Here is a 16,412-nt window from a genome sequence, read left to right as displayed (position 1 = left end):
GCAAACATATTCGTACTGCCTTGGGCGATTGAAGGATGATGGAGCTCAATGCGGACTGGCATAACACTTGTGGCTTTTGTTTAATGAGGTTTTTATGTTGTACGTTCCTGTTTTGTGGTAAATAAACCTGTACATGTACATAAGTATGACTAGTTATCAAATATCTAATTTAAGTGCACCCTCAATAACTTTGGATGTCTGCTTGAATCGTTGCGCTACGATATTGCATAATATAACAGAGGATTACTGTAACTCTAACTTGCACACTTTTTGCATGTTTCTGGTGTCTGTTCCCTGGAGTTTGAAGAAACATGTTTCAGTAACTAAACTTGAATGATATAATGTTCTCTAATTCCCAAAGTCCCCTCAGGGTTGTACTGTGCTATCAAGTCCTGATGTTTTCTTTTGTATACAGTTACTGTTCGTTTACTTCTCACCATCCATTAATGGAGTAAATAACCACACTAAATTTGATTCTCTCTTTGAAAATGCATAAATATATATTTAAAACTCTTCTAAGTATTATGTAAATCAGTATTAGGCTGTCTAGCCATACTTGTGGTTGTGAATAAGAACTAGGCAGTAGGTTGGTGTACCGTATAGTGTGGTACAGCTCTATACTAAAAGATGAAATGCTGTTCCACACTCACAGGCCTGGTGTAACTAACTGTACACAGCAAGTTACAGTTGTAAAGTGACGCGAGTAGGGAAAAGGAATGTGGACTGAGGGCGCAAGCAAAGTCAAGAGGGCTTTTTAGTTACGAGGATGCTGTGCGGTTGAACAGGGATGTTGAGCATGATTTACATTTGCAGCTGGAGGATTCAGGGAAGTTTAAGTGTAGAATGCACTAGACTTTACCTGAAGGATTTGGCATTCGACCATTGAGCTTTCGACTGTTGATTTAAATGTTCAGACGGTTGTAATGAATGATTGGTCTCTATATGCTTGAAGAGTTCAGTTGGCTTCGTGTACTGTAGTTGTGTAAATTGTTGTGGAGTTTCCTTTAAAATATTATTCACCGACTATTTTTACCATTCAATGGCCACAGCTGGTCAATCCAGAAGTACATTTCCTTATTTGTATCATTCCATCTGTGTTTAGGAATACTGTAGTCCCTCAATGGGTGCTTAATGTTTCTTCTGTTGTTTTATATGCATCCACTTTGTTGTTTTTAATCTTTTGTTGTATAAGATTGCTTTTTGACTCAGGCTCTTAGACTTCAGTGGAAAAGTGTTTGCAGAGGTTGTGTGACACACGCTTGGCATGAGACTCGTGTACATGTTCAGTGCAATTCAGAAATGGGTTTGATATCATTGTGACCCCTTGGTTCGGCCTTTAATATGTACTCTTAACTCTTTAAATTTCTAAAATTGCTTCAAGTTGCGATCATTGAGGCATGCGTGTACATGTTAGTTGCATTTGCTTTTGTAATATGCTAGCACAGCCACTTTCAGACGAATTCACTCCAATGCAGATGTTGTTTCCACTAACAGGACCTTTCGAGCCCTTTGTGCTGTATACATCGGAACTGAAACTGTTCTTTAAATGTCAATTGTACTCAATACAGGGGTAGAATAGGACGGTGCCTTAGATGCAGAATGGGCTGTATTTTATTTTCATATATTAATATCTTAACGCGTCACGTGAGCTTACCTCGGCCATGACAATCATTCTACTCGACCAGGGTCATGAATAGGATCTGCTTTTATTTGAGCGGTTTCTTGTCTTGAAATAGCCCTGACCACAAATTATATTTGTAAATATATCTAAAGTGTACTGGAAAAAGTATAAATTGTTAAAATAAAGTTTTGGAAGATAAAAGAAAATGTTCTTTGGAGTCATTTATTGTTTCATGCTCAATACATCTCAAATGTAATGTTCATTACAGTTTCTTTTTTTAATTTGTTAGATTTTTTTTTTTCTTACAGTTGTTAATAAAACATTTTTTCCACAAAGCAAAATGAATTTACTGAATTATTTCAACACATTAAATCTTACAGCAATGTAGGTATGTTGTATTCCTATTGTGACATCACACTGTTTTACCATAGCTTTGCAATAACTGAAGCTTAATAAAATGCACTGTTAGGTTTGCAAATCCAGCGATTACATTTATGATTGCAGTTACATGTTTTGCATAATAAAAGCCCTTCACATAGCACTCACTATTTGTTCCAAGAACTTTATAAAAATGCTATCAAACTTCCAGTGATTTATCAGCACAAACACCATCACTGGTTTCTCTTTAGTTGAGCACTCAAAGCTTTGTTTGTTTGACATCTATTTAATCAATCCTAATTGCTTTTGTTAATCAGCCTCATCACATCCCATCAGCCCTCACAGCTTTTTGGCACAGTCAGAGCAGTAGATGTCCTCTCCGTTGATGACAAAACGCTTGTGGGCCATGGAGAGTGAGCATTTTTTGCAGTTAAAGCAATATTCATGCCAGGATTTGTTCTCGTAGTTCACCACATTGGTCCCTCTGCCAAACCCTGAGATGCAGAAAGACAATTTTTTCCATTTAAATTGCAATTATTAGTGTGCTTTCTATTCTTCTGAATAAATATATTGTACACATTTAAAAGTGTGTGCGTTTACTGCAGTTGTGGGGAAAAAAGAATGATAATTTAATATTGGGACAGATGCGTGTGTATTTGCATATTTATACCTGTAATAGGATTCTGGCATCCAGAGCACTTTTTGGCCACATCAGCCTTATAGCAGTCCACACAGTAGAACTGATCTTCATGGGCCGTGAAACGAGCTCCAGCCAGTGGCTTCTTGCACGTGTTACACACAAAGCACTCCGAGTGCCATGGCTGGTCCTGATAGGTGATCCCACCACTGGTAATGGCCTGATTCATAAGAGTTTAGACAAAAGAACAGAGGATTAAGAACATGCCTGATAGGAGAACTCTTATTTCTGGTCTTCTAATTTAATTGGCAAAATTATTATATATTAGGCAATTAGGCCCTGCCCCAAATGGAACCCCAAGTGCTCGCAATCTTCCACCAACTTCACACTACCGTGACGAAATGCCGCTTTGACTGTCCAGTAGAAGTTTGCTGTGGAGCTTGCGGGCTTGGCAAAAGTGCATAAAGCGCATATCGGTCACCAAAACTGAAACCTAAAATGACAAATGGGATTGGACTTGGTGCATGAGGCAGCCATTGTGAAGTCCGCAAGTGCACATGAAGGGTGTCATTTGGGACAAGGCCTTAGTGTGTGAGATTTTTCAGTGACTGCAGTTGCATCATTACACCAGGTGGCGGCAACTGACTGTCTTTATGAGTGAGTTAATGAAGAATCCAACCAATTTCTTCTAAAACAATTAATTTTGCATTGACTTTATTTACTAAAGTAACGTAGTACAATGTGCACTACCTTTGAAAAGTTTTTATAAGAAATTAATACTTGTATTCAGAAAGGTTGCATGAAATTGATCAAAAGTGATAAAGTAATTTATAATGTTACAAAAGTTATTTCAAATAAATGCTGTTCTCTTCATCAAAGAACCCTGAATGATTTCTGAAAGACCATGTGACACTGGAGAAATGGCTGCCGAAAATATAGTTTTGCAATCACAGGAATAAATTTGAATAAAACAAATAGAAAACTGTTATTTAATATTGTAATACTATTTCACAACAGTATGGTTTTACTGCATGTTTTGATTAAATGCAGCCTTGGTGAGCATAATCTTACTGACTCAAACTTAAGTGTGTTCATTCATTTGTTTGATAAGCACACATGGTTAATTTTGTAATAATGACTGTGTAGTACATTATGCCTGGACTTTGTACAGCACTTAAATAACCGCACACAGAGAGTTCAGGTCATGTTTCTGTACCATCTATGAAGCTTTTTGACACTAAAGTTGCTGCCTTAAATTAAGAACAATCAATTTGGATGTTCAAATCATTTTTACTTAAATTGCATTAAACTGACATAAAAAAACGAGTCGAATCTTGAACAACATTTAAAAGAGTTGAAAATTGCTTATTTTAATGAGTTAAAGCAATTTAAAAACACGTTGTCGTAACTCATCGATCATATATTTTGATCTAACTGACCTCTTTGCACCGGACACAGTGCTTGGCGAACTTCTTCTCATGGCAGGAGGTGCAGTACATATCATCACCCTTGGTCAGGAAGCTCTGGCTGCAGATAGGCTTCTTGCACTCAAAGCAGGTGAAACACTCTTCATGCCAGATTTTATGCTTGTATTCCACATTCTTAGATCCTAAAAGTGCAACACAAACACTTGACTATCATTTACAAGACGTGTGGCCGAGATATTTTGTGTCGACAAAGGGTGTTATGTGCTGTTACAACTGTACACACACACCTGGCGTAACCACTTTGTAGCAGGCCTGGCAGCGAGGCGATCCGTCACGGTCTCCACACTTCCCACACATGATCTTGCCATCGTCCTTGGCAGCAAATGGCTCATTGGCCAGCGGCTTGTAGCACTTGGCACAGCGGAAGCAGCCCTCGTGCCAGTGGCGGTTCTTATGGTTCAGCTCCTGGATAGAGAGCACTGTGAGCACTGCACAATGTAAAATGCACTTTAAAGGACTTTATTTCACCCCCACCTTTGCATCAGCGCCTATAGGTTTGCGACACTCAGCGCAAGTGTTGGCGCAGAGCTTGTCGAAGCAGCGCAGACACACGTGCTTGTCATCTTTGTTGGCGTACTTCTTTCCCTGCAGGTTGTCTCTGCAGTAGAAGCAGTCAAAACGCTCTGTCATTGTGGAGCTCAGATAGCTGCGAGGGCCTGCAGGGACAAAACAAACTATAAAAATGACTGCCAAACTGAACTGTTTTTTGAACTGAATTTGAATGGTGCTATGTGGATTTTAAACAACGAAAACAGATGAACCCTTAAAGCATACCTCGGTATTTAGTGACCCGGGACATCATTCACTACCCCCCTCCTCATTCATTTTTAAAGTTAGACATCCACCTTCTTAGTATATTTCAACCAGTTCATCAATATTACAATAATTATATAAAAGACCTGAGGTGTGTAACAATATAAAGTAAAGATTTTTTTCTGAACAACAATTATTGAATCTTTGATGACTGAATAAGTGCAATTCACATTTATTCCACAAGGTGTCAATGTCTGATACACAATGATGAAGTGACGTTTCACTCATAGCTACTGCAGGCCGAAAACAAAAGAATAGGAAATATCATCAGCAAAACTTGAAATGGCTCAGAGATTTACTGCAGAGCAAGTACTGAACGCAATCAAATATTATTGTCACTGGATGGTGGATCTGGTGAAGAAGCTGTCAGTGATCAAAATATTGATTTTGAAGATGTTGAAAATTATAGTTTTGAGAATATGTTTGAGATTGCGAATATGAGCCAGATACTGAATGTACTGGGAGATTGCGAATATGAGCCAGATACTGAATGTACTGGGAGATTGCGAATATGAGCCAGAATCAGATACTGAATGTACTGGGAGATTGCGAATATGAGCCAGATACTGAATGTACTGGGAAATGAGCTCTGACGAGAACAGTGATGATGGTATAGCCTAAAACTTCTGCTCAAACTGAACCCTTCCAAGCTCCAAAACATGCTTTATTTTATTCTTCTGTAATTATTACTCTAATATCAGGAGAGTTTTATATTATCGCAACAGGTGGAGATCCATCCGTGATAGATATTGGTCCAGGTCGCTAAAGACCCAAATATGTAATAATGATTGGCGAACCATTCATGTATAAGAGTTAAAAAGGTCAAAACTTTTTTTTAATCTATTCTCCTTTTTTTTTACTTTTCTTCTAAACAGTTTGAATGATCATTTAATCACCAATTTGTTCATCTAAATTCCTAGTTTATTGCTATTATGACCTACATAGGTCAGCCTCCATCTCCAGCCATTCATATATTATATTTTGTATACTAAGTATCTCTCTGCCAGAATTTGAGGCATTTGTCTGATAACCAAACGCCATCTCTAGTTTAACATTGTGAAAACTGAACTTACTGTCAGCCTACCAGACAGTCCATCAGTACTGTTCTGTGTTCTACTTTACTATTGCAACACTACTAATATTGCTTGAAATGTGTCATTTCCACCTAAGAAAATGTGCATGACTTTCAGAAAAACCTGACAAGTTTGACAATTGTCTAGTGTTGGACATTGTTAGTAGAAAAATTATATAAACTGGATGGATCAAATTTTGTGGTCTCAGTCCCCCACTATTTCACACATACTTTACTCACATAATCAAACCTGTGGTGAGAACTGACCCATACTAAAGCAGGGTTTTATATTTGTTATATAAAACTTCAACATTCATAATGTTTGTATAGTGTTCCAGTGAACATGCATGTCTCCTGATCAATGCAATACATCAAGTCACCACAAGGGGCCAGTATAATAACAAGAATCTGTGTGGGACTCATTTGAGGGTGCACTTAAAGGGATAGTTCACCCAAAAAATGAAAATTAGTCCATGATTTACTCACCCTGAAGCCATCCTAGGTGTATATGACATTCTTCTTCCAGACGAATACAATCAAGAGTTATATTAAAAAATGCCCTGGCTCTTCCAAGCTTGGTAATGGGAGTGAATGGCTGCATGTCTTTGGAAGTCCATCAAAGCGCATCTATGCATGATTAAAGTGCTCCATGCGTCTCCGGGGGTTAATAAAGGCCTTCTGAAGTGAAGCGATGCATTTGTGTAAGAAAAATATCCATATTTAAAACTTTATCAACTAAAATAACTAGCCTCCTGCAGACGGCTGTATGCACTGATTTACGTCAAAAGAGCATCCCTTGAACTTGACGCAATTTTCATTTTTGGGTGAACTATCCCTTTAAGGCTTCTATGTATATGGATATGGGTCTCGAGTAGCCTCTTTTCCGATTACAGATTATTATGTTTTCAGTACATCTAAATACTCTTGGAATAATGAATAGGACATGTGGACAGCTCTTCAATAACAGGCCATAAAAAGTGTTGCACTTAGCATAGATCAGATTCAACATGTCTATATCCTTCTGCCCTGTATTGATATGTGCTTTATCCCTTGGGCCATAAAATAGTGTTGGGATAAATGTTTTGTTTGCACCTCAGCATCTGTTGTAAACACAGCCTAGCAACCGCATACCAAACAACTTAGGAAAGTCCGCTTGAAAAGACAAATGCCAAATCACCCCACAGATGTGGCCACTAACACTTCCAGCCAGAGCTGCATTTTCTGGACGTTGACAAGTAAAACAAGTATTTTTAGAAGTACTGACTCATTCTTCCCAGTGGGGTTTGTCTCTGTCAACATCATATTGTTAGCCTTCAAGCAAATAGCTGTGGCTATGGTTACATTCATTAAATGAAATAATCAGTTTTTAGTGTACCAAGGAGATAAAATAATCTACGTGAAACTTCCAACTAAATTTATATTTGTGAAAAATCCAGAGCCAAATATATCTAGGGTCTAAGTCTTTTTAGTAGTGTCCTTTTCCTGAATTCTCCCCTCAGATGTATACATTAGCAGTGTTGTGGCTTCTGTGAACTGAAACATCCTTCTGACCTGAGCAGTATGCTCAATCCCTAAGCCTTTTGGGATACCGTCCATCAGCTGTTCATTTTTAGCTAGCTCTGTCAGAGTGTTATCAAATGGACCGCTTTGTCCCAAAGCGAAGAGCAAATGCTGCTTTGAAAGGTCAACACAAGATCAAATTCAGACAACAGTAACCAGAGAGAGCATGTCCACATTAAAGCAAACATTGATTGAGGCACCTAAACTTGACACTAACAAATGTAGTCAAAAAAAAGTCATAAGAAAAGAATGTCTGTACCGCTCTGTTAACTTAAATCAGCGAATTAGTTTAACTATCTTGACTAAAGTGGTCTAGAGTAAGATCACGTTCAGTGGTACACTGAGCTCACCATCATAACTACACAGATGAAGAAATACTTCCCTTTGATACATTGGGTTATACTGGGCTAGCTAGTATTATCTGATTTGCACGGGTCTTAAGATTAATATTGATCTATACTGGAAATATAAGGCAAACTTTACAGAAAACTCCAAAAGCCATGCAAAACTAATGCCGCCAGATCAAAACATATACATGACCGTTAAGATTTTTTAATGTTCTTGGTGAAGTCTCTTATGCGCACCAAGGCTGCATTTATTGATCAAATACATTCTGTTCTACTATATTTTAAAATGTAATTCATTCCTGTGATTTTACTCCAGTCTTCAGTGTCGCATGATCCAGATATCATTGTAATATGCGGATTAGCTGCTTAAGAAACATTTATTATTATTATCAATGTTAAAAAAATTCATAATTAACCTAAACTTCTGAATACTTTTGTGAGCTCAGCTATAAATCATATCCAGCAACAAAAAGTCCCATAATAAGAAAAGCAATGAGGAGAATCCACAGGCCGGTCCACCAAAAGTTTTTCATCACTGGCTGAACATCACACACTGCATCTTTACCTGAGTGCCTGTGGAAAGTCATGTCTGCTTTGGGATATTCAGGAAAGCCTTGAGGAAATGAAAGAGATGGAAGGATGGATGGAGAGAACCAAACAGCCAAAGAGTTACAGGGGAACTCCACTCTTCTCTTTTAGGTATTTGTCATTATATACGACCCCAGCTGCCCCTTAAAGCCTACACCCTGCCCCCCTGTTGCCCACCACACCCATGGCCTGTCCTCCCAAATCACAAACCAAGTAATCCCAGACAAAGCATCAGCTGCCCTCTCCATGTTAGGTTATGCTGCAAAAGATAAGTGAAGGGGAGGGAGCCAGAGAGAGGGAACTGAATTCATCTGAATTCCTTGCTTGTGACATAAGTGAGCAGAATAAAGGCGTTTTCACAGGATCTGTATCGCGTGTATCTTGCGCTTTTGTGCTCGTTCTGAAACAAATCGGTTTAAGACCAGTGCAGTAATCAGAAGGCTAAACGTAATGAGTTCTCCAACAACAACTTTGTTTATTAGTGCTTATGTTGTGAAGTAAACTTCCTATTGCATTGGCTTGTCTTTTTAAACAGAACTGGGATAAAGTGGACATTAAAAGATTCATTGCTTCTCAAATGCTGCGTTTCAAGAGTTTCTTGATGACCCTATCACACGAAAGAGTCACTGTCCTCGGATGCCTTTGATTCTCAATTTGACCCTCAAAAATAAACTTGGACTTTTGACCATCTCAGCTAGATGGTATGTTCTCATTTATCAACCTATTTCTGAAAGTTCTGGGGTTTGCTGGTTGTGATGTATGAAGAAAACTATGCTTAATTTGGATCCAGCCAACATTCCTGTAGTAACTCATGAATATGTATGACATAATACAAAAACATACTAATGATTACAGACACTTCATTTTGCAGAGTTGAGCAAAGGCTACAAGATCTTATGATTTCCATGAAAGGACTGAAGTCCGAAGCAGTCTGAACTCATCCACAAACATCTCAACTGGAACATCAACATTACTAAAGCATTTTTTTTTTCAACAGACTTCATTGTTCCACTTAAAACATCTCAGAAAAGTAGTAATCTTTGAGAAAAGTGACTAGAATTGTTTTTCTTGCCGATGCCACTTGGTTTGATGTTTTATGTTACATCCAGACATTTATAAATGTGACGTGAAAAAAGTGGCATCTGCACTTTTTTTGTGTGGGACCACCACTTTATACTTTATAATATGTATGATGGTGTAGAGAAAATGTGTTTTTGTGTCTGGATTTGTAAAAAAACGACTCATTGGTGGTCAGAGTTGACAATGGAAACAGATCCACCTGTCCTTTACTAAGATCCTGCCTTGTGGGAGGCCTGAAATAGCCCTGCTTAAACAACCTGGCATCATACGCTAACACAACCCCCTCTCATCTCTTATCTAAACCCTGCTAGAGAGCAGATCACAGCTGAAGGCCTGCCACAGGAATCTGCAGACTGTTGGCAGGCCCTACGATCTGAAGAATAGTACTAGTTAAGTTACTAGTCGATGTACGTGTGATTGATCCAAGAATCATGACTTCTGGTCATCTGGATTGAAGCACCAACTATGATCCATTCATTGAAGAATGTGAGCTATAATTGGAAGTCTGTGGTAGACTGGAAAACAACAGCACTATTATGGCTCATAAAAGTGAATGGACCAGTTTTCCTAAACATGTAAGCAATTAAGTTAATCTCCCACCAGAGATCTTGTGCTATTCAGTTTACTCGGATTCAGTAATCTATCAAATCTATTCCATTAGGAATTAAAAGCAACCTAAATGGGCAGCTCCGCTCTCAGATTTTCCAGGAATATTTCTTAAAAGCCTCACAGTTACCAAGATAAATCCACTCAATTTATCAAAATACTATTAACAGACTAGTGACTCATCTGATGACCGTGCAAGCGCACACATTTAGGGAACATGACAACGTGTGCGGTCAGCGATGTGAAGGTCAGCATACCAGTGTTTTCCATCTCATTGACCAACAACATACACTGCCCTTAGTAAAGCTCATTGGAAGATTTTCAATTCTTATTACGTGTTAATTCATGCAATTTTTGACTGTTGACAGACAAGTCCAAGCCAAAACCCTGTTTCAGGTCACAATGTTTTTCCACTTCACCCTGCGGTTCTGGAGAAGACATCCACCTCACTCAGTGAACTTATGAGTTACCATAGGAAACCATTGTTATTGAGAATGTTGAGATAGACAGAGATTTCCACATTCATGGCTCTGTGATGAGGAGTTGTGAAACAGTCCACCTCAGACCTTTAACCGGCATAGAATTTGACCATGTTTACTGAGCATAAAAATTCTGATTAACAGCAGAATTGCTCATATTCTGATTATGTGTCATGTAAATGTATAGGGGAGCGCGGGGCACAACCTAATGCGGGGTTAAATGTAACACGGACCTTTTACATAGTAAGTCAGGGTCAAGCAGGTTGTGTTTCCGCTCTTTTTTTTCTCGTTGCCAGAAGGATTTGAGGAAAGTTTTGATAAGATTTTTTTAAAAATAAAAAAAAATTCATCATACGTCACCAAATCTAACTTTATATTACCTTAATCACTGTCTAAACATAGCACCATTTTGAAAAATATCAGCAACTGTTAGCTAGACTTAAAATATTTTTTTATACAGCGTGGTTAGTTGTAGCACAGTGTTACAACTTGGTTACCGCCAAGTGTACAATGATAATGAAACAGGGAGCCACACAACTTTTCAGGTTTGAGTATTTATTTATATATTTATTTTGCCACATTTAACTTTGTTGGACTTTCACAAACAATGTTAGAATTTAAATGTCAAAGTATGATTTTTTCACATTTGTGAACTATGCATTGATCACTTGTTTATTTATTAAAAAGCCTGTTTTTTATGCAATGAATCCTTTAAAATGTGATTTTGAGCTCATTTTTATTATTTTTACTGTTATTATTAATAATAATATTTATGCATGCAGGTGCCACACACAAATATAATTCAATAGCAATTACAATATTTGATGATTTTATTTATTTATTTATTGCAAAACTGTGCAGCCCTTTCATATCTCTATCCATGATATTGATCCATAATAGAAGGATGATTGATTGGATGAGGGATGGATGTATGGATATCTGTCTACAGATGTACAAACAATATCAAACTATACAGATAAAATAGTACTGAATTATGTGTGTTACAACTAACCCCTATGTCTGTTACAATTAACCCTGCATATGGGGTAAGTTGTAACATTTGCACTTCTGTCACTTTCAGTGCAACTGTACGAAAAATGGGAGGTCCTAGAAAAAAAACTTTGAAGTGTTCATTTGTAGCAGAGATGTGTTGCTTGAGTAAAAAAAAAAAAAAAAAAAAGATGAATCTATCTTAATTATTTTTTAAATAATTGAGCCAAAACCAAAATGTGTTAGGTTGTGCCCTACGCTCCCCTAAACCTGACTGCCATGGTTTCCTAAAATATAAATAAAGGCTGGAATACACTAGACAATATATATATTTTTTAAATATCACACTTCTGATATCCTGGATTAAATCATAGTCTGAAGATGAAAAATCAGTCCGACTGCCAAAAATTGGCTCTGACAAGTAGCTTTGACTCCTCTCTACTCGACAAAAATATTGTAATGTATTCCAGTCTTAAGACAGCTGAAATACATTACATCTCATTAAACATCATTTTGTGTGATGTAAACACTTTATCCAGAATATGACCTGTTCATACCCGCACATCTAAACAAAAGAGCCAAGTAAAGTTTTAAAGAATCAGATTTTTAAAAATAACATTAAAAATGAACATGCATATTGAAGAAAATGTGAAAGCACTATAAGAGACAATAAGAATTGATAAGTTGAATTGATTAAAAAAAAAAGTACGCAAGAGAATAGTAATATGCTGATTACTTGTTACTAACCCTAATCTATAGGCCTAATATAATAGCTTGTAATGTAAATCCTAGGCCTTAAAAATCTGAAAATGCATCACATACATAGGCTTCATGTATGTTCACAGTGGAACTGTCACCAGTCACAACCGGAGAGACGAGGAAGAGCAGTAGCGGCTCAACTGCGCTCTCGGTGGACAGAATGAGGTCACACACTCTCCAAAGCAACACATTTCCTAATTAGGACCTCCAAAGCTGTGTGCTGCTTACAAATGTTGTTTTAGACACATAAACGCCACCCAGTGGATCACAGCAGATGTGTTGAGGCTGAGGCTGTTCAGCTGAAGTGTTTCAGTAACTGATTATATGGTGTGCCAGAACCAAAAGTCTTTGTCCTTATATGGCAGAATTATTTCTAATGACACTAACATTCTGCAAAGGTACTTTACCTCTGATGCTTTCAGGTTAAAAACAAAACATAGGATATAATGTGCATGCAGTGGACAAGTTGTACAGCATATAAATTAGAAATGTTTCCAAGTGAAAAAACTACACTGTAAAAAAAGTTGCTACCTTAAATTTTTAAGTTTGATCAACTTATGTTTAAGTCAACCCTAACCCTAAAAAATGAGTTGAATCTTGTATAACATAAAAAAGTTGAAAATTGCTTATTTTGATGAGTTAAAGCAATGTAAAAAACATCTTAAGTCATAACTTATTGATTATATACATTTTTACAGTGAACTATAATTAAACAATAAAAAAACATTTGTAGAAACTTAAAGAAAAGTCATTTAATTTAATCATAACCAATATTCAAATATCCTAATGATATTATAATGAAAATAACAATCCTGTAAGGATAAAATAATCTTCTACTGGATGAAATAAAATTCTGACCAAAATAGACAGAAAAACAGTATTTATTTTCCTCTTCCGTATGCAAGATCTTATCTGTCTCTAAAGGAATTTGTTCCCAATAAGAATTCCATTAGCATTCCTGGCTCTCAAAACTCTCCACATGGGACAAGCTGCATTAAACATCTCATCGTTACCCAAATTGGATAATATTTTTACAGTATAAAAGTACAATTATACATGTGGCTCATGGAAAAAGTTTAATTAAGGACAATGCTAAACTTTAGATTATTTGGATATAATAAGTAACATAAGTCGACCCTTGCACATATGCTCATAACAAAACGATTTATAGATTTAGTAGACAATATAAGATACTATGTTATAACACATCATTCATAAAAAAAGAAATGTGACGAGAAAAATTCTACATGTGAATTTAGTCTTTCATATGATCACTTACTAAATATCTCTATTAAATAATCTCTCAAAAAGCGGTATATGCATTTATCTATCGTAATCCCTAGATCACACTTACCAGTATGCACTGAGCAGAGTGGATGGCAGCTGTCTGCAGTGGTGATGAGAGATGGTCTCCTCCTGGTCTGCAGGATCACTGGGCTTAAAAAGATCCACAAGGGGGAGTGGGAAAAAAAAATCAGGATATGATCCAAATACTTTGAGTTCATATCAACAATGACATCAGACTGGAATTCACTCTTTGTGCTTAACCAACTGTGTATAAAAGCCTACAGAGAAAGCAGACATATTGAAGCGAGTAGTGATAAATAATCATCTGTCCAGAAGAAATATGAACATGTTTGAAGTCTTTCATTTGATATAGCTCAGACTTCTAATGCGTAATTTCAGATGCTTTAGAACATATTCTCTACAGTACATGATTGAATGTATCTGAGTGTGGTTTTATTGTTTATTTCTTTACTTTATTAAACAACTTCTTTACTCAAAAGCTGTTATAAAAATGTTTGGAGGGTCGAATTCCCCAAAATGTAAGCAACTTACTGAGATATAGCCTTTGTGACAACAACTGACCCCCATCTTCCTAGCAATAATTACTAAACAAAATGATTTTGTGGCAGAAGTGAATTCATTGGCTCCGTCACAGATGCCAGGACATAAATAAGCATAAATGTGCCTGCTGCGGCTGCCAGGCCCTTCACAGCGTCTGATCTCCATGTCACCGATGTCTTTGGAGGCTCTCCAGGGACCGATGACAGGCTCGAGGTTGTTTAAAGGTGATGATATTTGTGCACTCTGTTAATTCCACAACACTGTACATGTCAATAGTGTCATACAATGTTGTTCTGTTGTCAAGGTCTTCCAGCAGTAAAAACTGCATCATCTCTGAAAGCTATCAAATCATCTTAGTGGCCTGTTTTTTAATTTTATTTAGGCATGTAGTCAACTACATAATTACATTATTTTAAAGGCTGAACTGTCATGCGCGAGACGCTGCACAAGACGTAAGACGTGAGCGCACGCCGCACGGTTATACTCGTCTGTCTAGACTAGAGCGTGTTTACATGGAAAACAATGGAAAAGTAGCGCATTGCTTTCTGTGTGTGAACGGCCCCCAAATGTTCAATAGATTTTTGTAGTCGGCGTGAAACAGAAACAGGTGTGGTTTGCTATTGTTGTGATGTCATGTGAGTGACAGGTTGTTCCGCCCCCACGCAGGTGAACGCATCATCAGAGAAGAGATGTCATTGCAAGAGGAAGGGAAGTTATTTTGATTAAAGATTATGAGGGCACATGAATTAAAAAAAAGATGTGCACAGATAAATAGTTTATAATTAGTCCAGCAAAAAAAAATGGTGAACAACTAAAATAAAGTGTAGTTCATTGTAAAAATAGAAAGTGACTTAATAAACCCACCTGAGAAACATGAACTGGAGTAAAAAGTGTGATGCCTTGTCTCTATAATTAACAGACATGCCTCCATTTAAAGAGTGAAATGTTTCAATTTGGGCTGAGAATGGATTTTTTTCCATCCATTTTACTGTGTCATAATATTTGTATCTGCTGTTAATGTCTGTGGAAATAAAGAACTGATAGTGCTTGTGAAGCAGACGGCCTTCTATCTTTTATTTTGCCTTAAAACAGGCCCAATTTTCCAATATCATTTGACCATTATGTTAGTTTCACCTGTACAGGTCTCCTTTACAACAGTGATGGCCAAAATCTGTCACATACAACAGTGGAGAGAAGACAGTTTTCCAGTGCAGCAGATGATCTCATTGACACACTGAAACCAAAAATACAAGATATAACATCTCATTTACTGAAATAGAAATGAGTTGAATCTACTAAAAAATTGTCTTTAGTTCTTAGACGTTGCATGTCTGGTTTGTTACAATGTGATTGGGTAAAGGTGTTGCTGTGTTTTCCCCAATAAACTGACACAAATCACTTTTTCTGCATTGTTGTCAGACTATGATGTAAATGTTGGACTGGATGTGATTCCAGTAAGGATGTGCTCTTGTTAAGAGTTCTGACCATATAAGGAACATGTTACCTGATCCTTCTTCAGTCTGACCTCTCCTCTTCTCTCATCAGAACAAGTGAGAGCTGGCTGTTCTGGGTCTATGGTGATTAAATAGTCAACAGACATTAAAGTAAATGGTACAGGCTAAAAGACCATTGAGGAAAATGTGAATTCCACCACCAAATATATAGTCAGTCCCAACATATATGACAACAATATTGATCCAACAATGCAATTTGAGTAAAAGAAAACGTAAAAGTCCTGGCGGAAAGCGATGCATAAGGACGTAGTGTAACGACGAATTATAATTTTTTCCGAAGTGTTGACAACTTAGTGTTAACTAATCATTGTTGCAAACTGGTTCTACCATCAATCCTGGAACTGGGCGTTCGTTACACTACATCCTTATGCATCGCTTTCTGAGGACTTTTTACGGGCTTTTCCCAAATCACGTAAGTGACCTCAACGTCCGGGTTAGCGGTAGCATAAGCCATCAGGCAAGGGTTATTTAAATAAACTCCTGATGTACTTACAAGCTTTCCAATGCCCCGTTTTATGAGCACAGAACCTATTTGTACTACTGTAGAAGTTTGGTACCATTCTGGCCATTATTAGTGGGGTAATTTACAACCTTGGATCCATTAGCGTCTGCACTAAACCATTCGGCTGATAT

General features: G+C 37.3%; 1 protein-coding gene across 3 annotated transcripts; it reads right to left on the bottom strand.

The window, feature by feature from the left end:
• Positions 1-1,689: 1,689 nt before the first annotated feature.
• fhl1a (four and a half LIM domains 1a) lies at positions 1,690-13,862 on the bottom strand. 3 transcript variants are annotated; one of them, XM_079893142.1, is made up of 6 exons: positions 13,772-13,862; positions 4,598-4,779; positions 4,351-4,528; positions 4,076-4,245; positions 2,670-2,856; positions 1,690-2,493 (listed from the first exon to the last, which is right to left on the bottom strand). In XM_079893142.1, exons 2-6 carry the CDS (start codon positions 4,751-4,753, stop codon positions 2,339-2,341), a joined length of 846 nt encoding a protein of 281 aa, XP_079749268.1. In that variant the 5' UTR covers positions 4,754-4,779; positions 13,772-13,862; the 3' UTR covers positions 1,690-2,338. The 3 variants fall into 3 exon arrangements, with proteins under 3 accessions (XP_079749268.1, XP_079749269.1, XP_079749270.1); XM_079893143.1 differs by lacking the exon at positions 13,772-13,862 and adding an exon at positions 8,481-8,724 and having other exon boundaries at positions 1,692-2,493; XM_079893144.1 differs by lacking the exon at positions 13,772-13,862 and adding an exon at positions 5,513-8,668 and having other exon boundaries at positions 1,692-2,493; positions 4,598-5,431.
• Positions 13,863-16,412: the final 2,550 nt, after the last annotated feature.

The sequence above is a fragment of the Squalius cephalus genome, assembly GCF_949319135.1.
Source record: "Squalius cephalus genome assembly, chromosome: 14".
Taxonomy (NCBI): Eukaryota; Metazoa; Chordata; class Actinopteri; order Cypriniformes; family Leuciscidae; genus Squalius; species Squalius cephalus.
The sequence above is the reverse complement of the archived record's forward strand: the minus strand, read 5'-3'. Positions and strand labels throughout refer to the sequence as shown.